At 42.8% G+C, this 13,828-nt stretch overlaps 1 protein-coding gene across 1 annotated transcript in view; it reads right to left on the reverse strand.

The window, feature by feature from the left end:
- Window positions 1-13,828, reverse strand: part of LOC132873821 (protocadherin Fat 3) — a gene marked incomplete at its 3' end in the record, with an annotated part of 161,173 nt that overhangs the window by 146,260 nt on the left and 1,085 nt on the right. The window contains exon 2 of the mRNA XM_060909620.1: window positions 335-3,521. Coding sequence (XP_060765603.1) covers window positions 335-3,521 — 3,187 coding nt within the window. The remainder of the gene's footprint in view (window positions 1-334; window positions 3,522-13,828) is intronic.

Here is a 13,828-nt window from a genome sequence, read left to right on the forward strand (position 1 = left end):
ATAATCATCTTTTTTTTTCGTTCCACCGAACCCATACCAAGCAGAAGATACCTTAAAACAGGAGAAATGGTGAATAGACTGCCTAGTAATGCACTGCTGTACTAGGGTTTTATTCTATGTTAAAGACCTGCTATTAAGTAATGTCCAGAAGAGCATGAATAATTAATGACATGCTTCCATATAACAGAAGCATTAGCGTTAATCTAAAATATGACTAATGTCCTTAATGGTGCAAATGATATGTAATGCGTATGCTCTGCAAGTAAAAGATGAATGAATGTCTTTACCACAAAAAGGGTGCATAGATATTAAAGTGATTACTTTACACACATACCAGTCTCTTCGTCAATGAAGAACCAGCCAAGGCCACTTCCAGATTTGATTGAGTATTTTAGTAGGCCATCCCTGCCCTTGTCGTTGTCCTGAGCAGTGACTTGAACCACACTTGTTCCAAGGCGTGAGTTCTCCTTAACGGTGGCTTTCACTGCAAATTCAGAGAAGCTGGGCTCATTGAAGTTTTCATTAACATCAATCACCTCCACTTCAACATAAGAGAAAGAACGGAGTTGAGCGGAGAAATCACAATCTTCTGCAATCACAGAGAGATTGTAGAACTGCTGCTTTTCAAAGTCCAGTCCCTTGGCCACCTTGACTGCTCCACTCTCCATATTAATCTTGAATGTCCCGTTGAAGTCATTGGTCAGGAAATAATTTGCTCTCCCAAGTCCAGGGTCAGGATCTTGGGTTTGCAACCATGTGATGACGGTGCCTACAGGAATGTCTTCCAGTACACGGCAGTTATAACTCTTGGGAATAAACATGGGTGGGCAGTCATTCAAATCCTCCAGGTAGACCTTTAGAGTTGTTACGGAGGATCTTTGATTCCCTCTCTCTGCCTTGTCTTTGGCTTCGATTTTCAGGGTAATATCTGACAGTGACTCACTGTCCAACTGGCCAGAAACATAGACCCACCCAGTGGCACTGTTAATGATGAAAAGAGGTGTACTGGTCAATAATGTGTAAAAGATTTCACCGTTATGATCCAGGTCAATATCTGAGGCTACAATCTGGATCACTTCTGTGCCAATGGCTGTGTTCTCTGGGACCACTGCAGTGTAGCTCTCCAAGGAGAACCGTGGGCTGTTATCATTTGCATCATCAATGTTTATAGTTATCATCCTCCAGCTAGACCTTTGAAGCAGACCCATGTCATATATACTTATATTAAGGACATACCGGTCTGACCTTTCACGATCCAGTGGCTGATAGATATAAATCACCCCAGTTTCCATATCGATATTGAAACAGCCGTCAGTATTTCCGTCTGATATAACATGGAGAATGCGAGCATTGAAGCCTGTATCTTTGTCAACGGTGTTCACTTTAACAACAGTTGATCCAACAGGCAAATCTTCACGAATTACTATATCAGAGGGAAATGATACAAACTGAGGTGTGTGACGGTTGACAGAATATAGGTCACTGTAACCTTCTTCAAACTTTGACTTGTCTACTGCGCTGGCTTTTTTGAGAAGCCGTTCAGCTATTTGTTGTCCAACTTTTGTGTCATTACAATAAAAATTCCTTGATGAAACTTTCCCTTTCACAACTGATATGTTGATAAAGGTGGGCTCAGAGAATAACTTGCCATCTGTGGCTGATATTTTCAAAGTGAACACTTCGTTTATGACATTAGCGCCAACAAGAGACTTCCTCAGTGACAGCATCCCAGAGTCTGGATTCAAGCTGAAGAAGCCCGGTTCATTTCCAGACAATATGTTATATTTTACCAAACCAAGCTCATCGATGTCAATGGCAGAAAAAGTGATTATTGTCTGGCCTACAGTGAACTCTTGAGTAATTATTCCTTTACATGACACACGTTCAAAGAGGGGTGGATTGTCATTGATGTTCGTGATTTGTACTGTAACGTTTACCTCACTCTCTCTTCGATAAGGCAATCCCCAGTCAGAAGCCCGGACACGGAAAACATATGTTTCCAAAGACGATTCAAAATCAAGTTCTTCTGAGCTCATAAGTTCACCTGTATTTTGGTTAATTTTGAAGGGCAGAGGCTGAAGGCTTGGTATACTGTACGTTATGCGTCCATTATCCCCTTGGTCATCGTCTACTGCTGATATGACAAGTATAACAGTATCAACTGCAGTATTCTCATTGACAGACACTTTGTAGAATGCTTGGGTGAATATTGGAACGTTATCGTTAGCATCCTCTACAGTAATCTGTACTTTGATGCTCAGACCACTCACAGCCTCTATTACCTCTAGTTCAAAAAGCTGTTGTCCTTGCATGGTAAATGGCCTTAATGTTGAAATGACGCCAGCAAAGGTATTAATACTGAAATATGTAGAATCTGAGGTGAGACTTAAGCAATAGTTGGCACACTGTGGCTTAGGAGAGATTGCAACAGTCTGTATAATAGTTCCAGGAGGAGCCATCTCATTAACTGTAGCTTTGTAAATATCTTCCTCAAATTTATAAAGCACAGGCTCTGGCCTTTTCACCAAGAGTTGAAGAAACTGAGTGTTGGAAAACCTTGGAGGTATGCCTCTGTCTTTGGCTTGGAAAGTGAGATTATAGGCAGATGGAAATGTATTCCAGTCTATCGGTTCAGACATTTTCAGCAAGTAATCTTTGCCACGTGGTGCTTTCTTGAGAACAAAGTGCTCCAGTGGGTCACCTTCGATGATACCAACCCACTCAATTTCCCCATTTGGACCTTCATCCAGATCCTCCACTGTGACCACAGCATATACTGGCTCTTTGTCTTTTAAAGATGGCTCAAGTGCAACCACATTTAGTGTTGGTGAAAATTCATTAACACGTATGACGTTGATCATTACTTTTGCTGTGCTGCTCACACCGTCATTCTCATATATTTTCATTCCATGATCAACTGCCAAAACCTCAAGCTCAAATTTTGTGTTCTCATCAGCATTGGGTTTGGCGGTAAGATATATAATGCCACTGGTGGGATGGACAGCAAAGTGCTCCAATAATTTCCAGAAGAAATAATAGAATTCGCCATTGGAGCCTACGTCAGCATCCGTGGCAGTAACCTGGGCAATGCTGGCACCCAGTGGGGTGCTTTCAGGTATAGTGATGGTATAACTGGTAGGTGAGAATAAAGGTCGAAGGTCATTCATGTCCATGACTTGTACACTGACTTTTGTAGATGCATTCAAACCACCAATGGATGTAGCTCTTACACTTAATGTGTAGTTATCCTTTATCTCACGGTTCAAAATGTCAGCGCTTTCACCCTTAGTATGGATGCGTAGAAAACAGAAGTCTCCCAGAACATACTTCTCGGCTTCAAACAGCCCCTTATCATCTCCAGACACAATGAAGTATTCAATGTCCCATGAGATGGACTTTGATAGAATTATCCCCATTTTGACCTCACTCCTTAAGTAGGACCGAGCCGGAGAGTTCTCATAAATAGCAGCATTATAAACAGACCTGGTGAACTGAAAAACATGCAAATCAGGATCCTGAAGCTGTGCACAACAGGTAAAGAAGCAGAGCGCCAAGAGGGAAAAGCTGGAGAGATGGGCTCGCATATTTCTCCCAGAAAACCTGTTTATAGCCATGCCATCATCCAGTGCCCCTGTAAATAAGAAATGACTTGCTATAAACAATATACAGACTAATTCACAAAGGCATATAAAACTGGCTGTCTCCAAAATGAACTTGTTGACTTTGTAAAACAGAAGGGTGAAGATCTGAAGTGCTGCCAACAGTTAATTGTAAAATAGATGAAAAGAGTTTGATCAAGACGACAAAGTGCTCAGCAGTGAGGCAAGGTCTGAATTTACAATGGTTCCACTCAAATTAATCTTGCAGCTAAAAGCACATTCTGAATGAAAAAGTCATAGAAATTTGTAAAAATCAATCGGAAAGGTAAAGACAAAAGATTTCAACATATGTGTGTATATATATATATATATATATATATATATATATATATATATATATATATATATATTACAGTACACCTGATCTGTCAAATTCTGCAGCTTAAACATGCACATATATAGGGGAAGGAAAAAAAATAAAAGAGCACTTTTAATGACCTTTTCTTTTTCCCCCCATAGCTGTATAATACTACAATTAAGCATTCTCCTGTTCTAACTTTCTATGTTGTCTGTAGTGCTGGAGCTCAAGAGCAATGTGGGATTTAACTTAGCTGATCAGGGATTGACTGAAATTGGGATAAGAAAGCTATGCCTTACCTCTAGATGAGGGAGTGTAACTAAAGAAATTACCCACGAAGAAAATCAACCGTGCAGCACAACTAAATCCTCTTCACATGCTTGACTCAGTCCGTTAGTGAGCGCTGTGAACTGTGCGCAGGGCAAGGCTCACAATGCGCGCTCACGAGTCACCGTCAGCCCTGCGCGCGCAAACGCGCCTCGGCGCGGGGATGTTGTGACGCGCAAAATAACTCCCGTTAAGAAACCGGTGTATGCGGTGTCATTTAGGTGCCTTACAGAATCAATGTGCAATACAATAAATGTAAATTGCAACATGCTTATATAACATACTCACTTTTAGATTACAGCTGCGCATGATATCTCACAGAAGTTCACCAAAGTCTTTGGAAAACAATGAAGTCTGGAAACTCGTTTTTTTTTTTTTGTTAAGCCCTTCTCTATAACTATTTTGAAGGAGTAATAAACTACATAATCAGAAAAGTGAGCGGCGTAGTGGTTAGCATTGTCGCCTCACAGCAAGAAGGTCCCGTGTTCGAGCCCAGCGGCCGACAGGACAGGGGCCTTTCTGTATGGAGTTTGCATGTTCTCTCCGTGTCTGCATGGGTTTCCCCCACAGTCCAAAGCATCCATCCATCCATCCATTATCTGTAGCCGCTTATCCTGTTCTACAGGGTCACAGGCAAGCTGGAGCCTATCCCAGCTGACTATGGGCGAGAGGCGGGGTACACCCTGGACAAGTCGCCAGGTTATCGCAGACAAACAACCATTCACATTCACACCTACACTGTTAAAAATTTACTGTAAAATTTACAGTAAATGGGCGGCACGGTGGTGTAGTGGTTAGCGCTGGCGCCTCACAGCAAGAAGGTCCGGGTTCGAGCCCCGGGGCCGGCGAGGGCCTTTCTGTGCGGAGTTTGCATTTTGTCCGTGTGGGTTTCCTCCGGGTGCTCCGGTTTCCCCCACAGTCCAAAGACATGCAGGTTAGGTTAACTGGTGACTCTAAATTGACCGTAGGCGTGAATGTGAGTGTGAATGGTTGTCTGTGTCTATATGTCAGCCCTGTGATGACCTGGCGACTTGTCCAGGGTGTACCCCGCCTTTCGCCCGTAGTCAGCTGGGATAGGCTCCAGCTTGCCTGCGACCCTGTAGAACAGGATAAAGTGGCTACAGATAATGAGATGAGATTTACAGTAAATTACTGGCAGCAGAGTAGCCAGTATTTTACTGTAAAATTTGGAACAGTATGTTACTGTAATTTTTACACTACTGCAAGATGTTACTGTAAATTTTACAGTAAATTTTTAACAGTGTAGACACAGACAACCATTCACACTCACGGTCAATTTAGAGTCACCAGTTAGCCTAACCTGCATGTCTTTGGACTGTGGGGGAAACCGGAGCACCCGGAGGAAACCCATGCGGACAACATGCAAACTCCGCACAGAAAGGCCCTCGCCGGCCACAGGGCTCGAACCCGGACCTTCTTGCTGTGAGGCGACAGCGCTAACCACCACACCACCATGCCGCCCTGAGGCTAATGTTTAGGCCTAAAAACCAACGTTAGATTGTGTCCGTATGCTTGTAGAATTGATACAGATGTTGCCGACTTATGCACACGTTGAAAAATACCAGTCATAAAAACAAATCAGTATGAGTTCAACATCCAGTAAAGCTTATTATATTTAGAGGCAACTTGCAAAAGAGCTTGCTTCCTGCTCCCTTATCAGATTCATGGCAGTGGGTGAGTGGGTTGCATCAGCATCCATCCGCTCGCTTCGTGCTTAGCGCCAAAAAATTCCCAGAAACCTTCGCGCGTTACGGTAGCAGTACACTGTACTGTATAAACATAGCCACCTACAGTTATTTACTGTATAAGCGTCACACAGTATCTTACTGTAAAATAATATGGTGCTATACTGTAAGTTTTACAGCAATTGTTTACAGTGGTCAATTTAGAGCCACCAATTAGCCTAACCTGCATGTCTTTGGACTGTGGGGGAAACCCACGCAGACACGGGGAGAACATGCAAATGCTACACTCTTCGCTGGCTGCTGGGCTCAAACCCAGGACCTTGTTGCTGTGAGGTGACAGTGCTAACCACTACACCACAGTGCCTGTGCCCCCCCCTTGTCAGACCATACGTTTTTCAATAGCCACATAAGAATATTAGAAAAGCACCCACTGTAATTTTTCTAACATTTTTTTTAAACTAGCTTGTCACCTCAGCCTCATTAGGGTATCTATAACCTTGTATGGACTTCCTGTGGTTTGGGCACAAAAACCTAGTTCTGCACAAGTGCAACACGATCGCACTAGAAAGCATGGTCAAGCTGCATTGGTTGACTAGGGTAAGATGTCGAGCCGCTATCCATACACTGCCGGATAAAGCTGATTTGGCCTAATCATTGTCTGACATCTCAACAGCTCGCAACATGAGATGAAAGAATGATGCAAAGACCGCATTATTTTCTCAAATGTATTCACTGTATTTTTTCATTTACAAACCTATGGATATGTACTCAGGCTGCCAGTCAGTGTGTGACCCCCCCTTTGAAAAATCCTAGCTACGCCCCTGCCACCGTGCCGCCCCAAAGACATGCAGGTTAGGCTAATTGGTGACTCTAAATTGACTAAGTCTGAATGGTTGTTTGTCTCTATGTGTCAACCCTGCAATGCTCTGGCTACTCGTCCAGGGTGTACCCTAGGTTTCATGTGATGCCTCATTAGTTATTCAAAACTTTAGCTGGTGGTCTACCAAAGCTCAGCTGACAAAGCATTTGTACAAAGAAGGTGCATTACTCGCATGAAAAATGCCTTACGCTTGTGTTGTTTTAGGTTGTTCGAGTCAATCAAACCGTGAAACTGATAAAAGTTTCTTCCCCGTGGGTGAACAAACACAGGATTTCACAAAAAGACATCGAGAAAGGTGGCTCACTGAAATCGAAGGGAGCCAAGTTGAAGCGTGCTCGAGTTTGCAGTGATCGCTTGGTGAAAGGTTTGTATCTCCCTCTCAGCTCTGTCCTTAGTGTTTTCCAAGTATTTTTCTTGCTATGTGTTGTTATTTTAAGGTACTTTTTTTAGTCACAAAGCGCTAAAGTCCCCAGCTGTTTCTTTGTTTACTCCTCACAAAGTCCATATGCATGAAGGTCGTGACAAAATTCTTACCCAGCCATACAGTTACAATGCGCCGTGATCACTTCTCCGTCTTGTTTAACTAAGATCCAGGTCTTTAAAGGGGTTTCTGATGATCTTTGTGAATGATTTACCTGAGAGATAAGAGCCAACACAAGTGAGAATCAAGCAAACTGTTGTTTGTTTACACTTCAACTTGCAGCACTTCGTTGTAAAGATGCGAACGAAAAGCTTAAAAAAACATACTTATACGGGCAAAAACAATACAGGATTCATTCGGCAGCGACTTGATACCGAGGTCCTTTACCCAGCCACATACAAAAAAGTTGTAAGCCTCCATACTCTTTCAAGCTTTAATCTGTTTTGCGGTGTAGAAGGATGTCTGCAACACCAGATAGTTCGAGATGTCGGGGAACTCGACTGAAGGGTAGTTTTCGAGATTGTATGACAAATCCTTCTTTCCCAGACTGTAGGGGTCGATTCCATTGCACATAGCAATCTTCTGAATAGATCTAAAGAGAGCAGTGGCTTCTAGATTACTCTGATAAGTTATCGCTAGTTGTTTGCACTACGGCAGCCGTTTAGACCACCAGCTATTTCACTTCCAGTAAAACCACTAAGAAAAGTCATGTGACTGAAACCCAGCAATAGTCAGCTGGGATAGGCTCCAGCTTGCCCACGACCTTGCACAGGATAAGCGGTTATGGATAATGGATGGATGGATTTACATTAGATTTTATACTGAAAATTGAATCTTTTTATAACAAAGTTTCAAAATAAAACTTGCAAACCATCCATTATTCAGTTATTACTATAGAGTTTTAGAAAGGTGCTGGTTAGAACAGATGTGTGGGCTCTTCTGTGGGATATTGAAACCTTTTTTTCTTCCTGACCTGGTTTTGTTCATGTCCCCAGCACTTAAATAATTATGCTTTGGATCTTATTGGTTGAGCTATAAATATGGCTTGGACCACAGACTTGACACAGTCGCACTCAGGACCTTAGCTGGCCCTTAAGGCTGATTTATAGTTGGACGTAGGCTTTATGCAGAGACTACACTATAGCCTACACAAGTGGACTACGCTATTGTGAACACTTATACTTGTGCAGTGTTGTGTCTGTGTTGCTCTGCAATTACACCTCCAAAACCTTAGTTGGCATTGGAAATGGCCACTGAAACTGAGTGATAATGTTGGAACTGGAGCTAATAAATATTGAACAACACTTACTTTTACTGAAATTACTGCAACACGGAACAACGACTTTATTTTATTTTGTTGATTTATGCGTACCTCAAACATTTCCTCAAGCACTGCCACAGAAACTCTAACCGCTTGGCCATAAGACCCTAACTAGCTAATTAACAATTGGCTATGAATCTTAAACCAAGCACAGAAATACTGCAGGCTCTTTAATTTAGCTAACAAAAATGTTAAAATATTCCAGGCATGCATACTCGGTACGTTTATGATTTAGCTCAAAGTCACCAAGCCTGGCTCTGTAGAGAACCAATTTTGGACCAGTCACAGTTGTTGCGGTCTGCGGTGCCTACACCTTACCTAAGGCATAGATTCTATAAGGCCAAACTATAAACTGGCCTTTAGAGTGTCTATAACATGACTGACAGGAGGCACATGCAAATACAAACAAGCATTCTGGGCCAGAAGTCATTTTTTTACAAGACGGATTTTCTCAGTGACTATAAACTTTTTGCTAAGGCCACACCTTAATCCATTTTTGTGGCTACTGCCTCATCAAGGCGAAGCGAGGCAGTAGCCACTATGTCATCGTGTCGTAAGAATGAGTGTAACAATGGCACACTGTGCATACACATTCAGTTGGTCAGGTTCAATGCCCAAACTGATGATCACATCATCAGTTTTTCTTTGGCTAATCAGACACAAGGTACGCCACCACTCTTGCCAGAGCAGTTGGGGTTAGGTACCTTGCTCAAGGGCACTTAAGTCAATCCTGCTAGTCTGGGGAATCAAACCAGTAACCTTTTGGTCCCAAAGCTGTTTCTCTAACCATTAGGCCATGACTTCCCCCTACAATCACCAATTACAATCACCAATTACAATTACCAGAACGGCGAATCGTGATCTCGTGATACAAAGAGTTGATCTTGCGTTATCAAAGGTACACAAGAACGAGTGCACTGTAAAAAAAGAATAGTTGAGAATACTTGAAATTTCAAGGCAACAGTCTGCATTAAGAATTTTATGTTTTGCCAATGATGTGCCCATGATAATCCAAACTATGATAAAACTGTTATCTTTATTAAGAATTCTTAATTAAGTCAATTTTCAATTCCTCATTCTGCCAACATAGATTTCTCTTTTTGCTGAACAGTGGCATTCACAGTAGTACAAAAAGGCAATTGAGGTTATCAGACTTTTTGGGGGGGGGCTTTTTTCACCTTTATTTGGATAGGACAGTGTAGAGACAGGGAGGGATCGGGAAATGACCTCGGGTCGGAATCGAACCCGGGTCCCCAGATTTATGGTATGGCGCCTTATCCACCTGAGCCACGACGCCATAACCACGATGTGGGTTTTAAAAACTTTATTTCAATATTGAAGTTTTGTAATTGTGTAGAACAATGAAAAAAGGCATGTATAGTTTAATGATAAATTGTGATAACCTCGGGGGCGTCGTGGCTCAGGTGGATAAGGCGCCATACCATAAATCTGGGGACCCGGGTTCGGTTCCGACCTGCGGTCATTTCCTGAGCCTCTCTCCCACTCATTTCCTGTCTCTACGCTGTCCTATCCAAATAGAGGTGAAAAAAGCCCCCCCCCAAAAAATGTGATAACCTCAATTGCCTTTTTGCACTACTGTGAATGCCACTGTTCAGCAAAAAGAGAAATCTATGTTGGCAGAATGAGGAATTGAAAATTGACTTAATTAAGAATTCTTAATAAAGATAACAGTTTTATCATAGTTTGGATTATCATGGGCACATCGTTGGCAAAACATAAAATTCTTAATGCAGACGGTTGCCTTGAAATTTCAAGTATTCTCAACTATTTTTTTTTACAGTGTGGTGAAGCCACTCTGTTATCATGTAAGGAATACAGGTCATTTCGTCCAGTGACCATTTCGTCCAAAGCCTTTTTCATACGCACTATCAGTTATTTTATATTCCAGGTATTTGTTTGTTCGAAAAAAGGAGGAATTCTTCATGGAATTTGACCAAAGCAAAACAAATTTTTGGAAAGCAAATGAGTGCCATAGTACATGCACTTCAACACTAAAGAGCATACTAAGGGGGGGAACCACGTCGGCCTGTGCCACTTGCTGACCCTGGGATGAGTTAACTCCCTTGTCATTGCAGGCTGCTCGCTTGTACAACCTCGATTCCAAAAAAGTTGGGACAAAGTACAAATTGTAAATAAAAACAGAATGCAATGATGTGGAAGTTTCAAAATTCCATATTTTATTCAGAATAGAACATAGATGACATATCAAATGTTTAAACTGAGAAAATGTACCATTTAAAGAGAAAAATGAGGTGATTTTAAATTTCATGACAACAACACATCTCAAAAAAGTTGGGACAAGGCCATGTTTACCACTGTGAGACATCCCCTTTTCTCTTTACAACAGTCTGTAAACGTCTGGGGACTGAGGAGACAAGTTGCTCAAGTTTAGGGATAGGAATGTTAACCCATTCTTGTCTAATGTAGGATTCTAGTTGCTCAACTGTCTTAGGTCTTTTTTGTCGTATCTTCCGTTTTATGATGCGCCAAATGTTTTCTATGGGTGAAAGATCTGGACTGCAGGCTGGCCAGTTCAGTACCCGGACCCTTCTTCTACGCAGCCATGATGTTGTAATTGATGCAGTATGTGGTTTGGCATTATCATGCTGGAAAATGCAAGGTCTTCCCTGAAAGAGACGTCGTCTGGATGGGAGCACATGTTGCTCTAGAACCTGGATATACCTTTCAGCATTGATGGCGTCTTTCCAGATGTGTAAGCTGCCCATGCCACATGCACTAATGCAACCCCATACCATCAGAGGTGCAGGCTTCTGAACTGAGCGCTGATAACAACTTGGGTCGTCCTTCTCCTCTTTAGTCCGAATGACACGGCGTCCCTGATTTCCATAAAGAACTTCAAATTTTGATTCGTCTGACCACAGAACAGTTTTCCACTTTCCCACAGTCCATTTTAAATGAGCCTTGGCCCAGAGAAGACGTCTGCGCTTCTGGATCGTGTTTAGATATGGCTTCTTCTTTGAACTATAGAGTTTTAGCTGGCAACGGTGGATGGCACAGTGAATTGTGTTCACAGACAATGTTCTCTGGAAATATTCCTGAGCCCATTTTGTGATTTCCAATACAGAAGCATGCCTGTATGTGATGCAGTGCCGTCTAAGGGCCCGAAGATCACGGGCACCCAGTATGGTTTTCCGGTCTTGACCCTTACGCACAGAGATTCTTCCAGATTCTCTGAATCTTTTGATGATATTATGCACTGTAGATGATGATATGTTCAAACTCTTTGCAATTTTACACTGTCGAACTCCTTTCTGATATTGCTCCACTATTTGTCGGTGCAGAATTAGGGGGATTGTTGATCCTCTTCCCATCTTTACTTTTGAGAGCCGCTGCCACTCCAAGATGCTCTTTTTATACCCAGTCATGTTAATGACCTATTGCCAATTGACTTAATGAGTTGCAATTTGGTCCTCCAGCTGTTCCTTTTTTGTACCTTTAACTTTTCCAGCCTCTTATTGCCCCTGTCCCAACTTTTTTGAGATGTGTTGCTGTCATGAAATTTCAAATGAGCCAATATTTGGCATGAAATTTCAAAATGTCTCACTTTGGACATTTGATATGTTGTCTATGTTCTATTGTGAATACAATATCAGTTTTTGAGATTTGTAAATTATTGCATTCCGTTTTTATTTACAATTTGTACTTTGTCCCAACTTTTTTGGAATCGGGGTTGTATATCGATGTTTCCGGCTGGATCATATAAAATCTTCAGGCGCGGAGCAGCGCTCTCGTGGGGGCTTTGTTCATGAATACCAGGCCAAGGCGCAGTCCTACCGACCCAAGACTGTGCTCTTTTGAAGGGGGAGGATTAGAGGGAGGTGCTTGCAAAATTTGGCTTCACTGTGAGCTCCGTTGGCGTTGAAGTTATTAATTTTTGAAGCTGTCTGGATCATATTAAATCTTACGGCGTTTGCTTTATGAAAATGTTTTCCACTTCGAACAAAATTCAATTGAGAATTCTTCTTTTTCTAACAAATGAATACTTGAAATATAAAATATTTGATAGTGCATACGAAAAAGGCTTTGGACGAAATATCTCAACTCATCTCATCTCATTATCTCAAGCCGCTTTATCCTTCTACAGGGTCGCAGGCAAGCTGGAGCCTATCCCAGCTGACTACGGGCAAAAGGCGGGGTACACCCTGGACAAGTCGCCAGGTCATCACAGGGCTGACACATATTCACAGACAACCATTCACACCTACGGTCAATTTAGAGTCACCAGTTAACCTAACCTGCATGTCTTTGGACTGTGGGGGAAACCGGAGCACCCGGAGGAAACCCACGCGGACACAGGGAGAACATGCAAACTCCACACAGAAAGGCCTTTGCCAGCCACGGGGCTCGAACCCGGACATTCTTGCTGTGAGGCGACAGCGCTAACCACTACACCACCATGCTGCCCTAATTGATAACATCTCATCTCATTACCTCTAGCCACTTTATCCTCCCCTACAGGTCGCAGGCAAGCTGGAGCCTATCCCAGCTGACTACGGGTGAAAGGCGGCGTACACCCTGGACAAGTCGCCAGGTCATCACAGGGCTGACACATAGACACAGACAACCATTCACACTCACATTCACACCTACGGTCAATTTAGAGTCACCAGTTAACCTAACCTGCGTGTCTTTGGTCTGTGTGGGAAACCGGAGCACCCGGAGGAAATCCACATGGACAGGACATGCAAACTCCGTGCAGAAAGGCCATCACTGGCCACGGGGCTCGAACCTGGACATTCTTGCTGTGAGGCGACAGCACTAACCACTACACCACCCTAGTTGATAACATGTATTTATTATATTTACTGTATGGATATGGTACCAGAAAACAGTTATATTTGTAAGCAGTAGCCACATGTACCCATAGGGTACTTTTTTTTTTAATCATGTTCTACATAGGGCGGCACGTTGGTGTAGTGGTTAGCGCTGTCGCCTCACAGCAAGAAGGTCTGGGTTCAAGCCCCGTGGCCGGCGAGGGCCTTTCTGTGTGGAGTTTGCATGTTCTCCCTGTGTCTGCATGGGTTTCCTCTGGGTGCTCCAGTTTCCCCCAAAGACATGCAGGTTAGGTTAACTGCTGACTCTAAATTGACCGTAGGTGTTACTGGTTGTCTGTGTCTATGTGTCAGCCCTGTGATGACCTGGCGACTTGTCCAGGGTGTACCCCACCTTTCACC

This window comes from Neoarius graeffei, chromosome 25 (assembly GCF_027579695.1).
Source record: "Neoarius graeffei isolate fNeoGra1 chromosome 25, fNeoGra1.pri, whole genome shotgun sequence".
Classification (NCBI taxonomy): domain Eukaryota; kingdom Metazoa; phylum Chordata; class Actinopteri; order Siluriformes; family Ariidae; genus Neoarius; species Neoarius graeffei.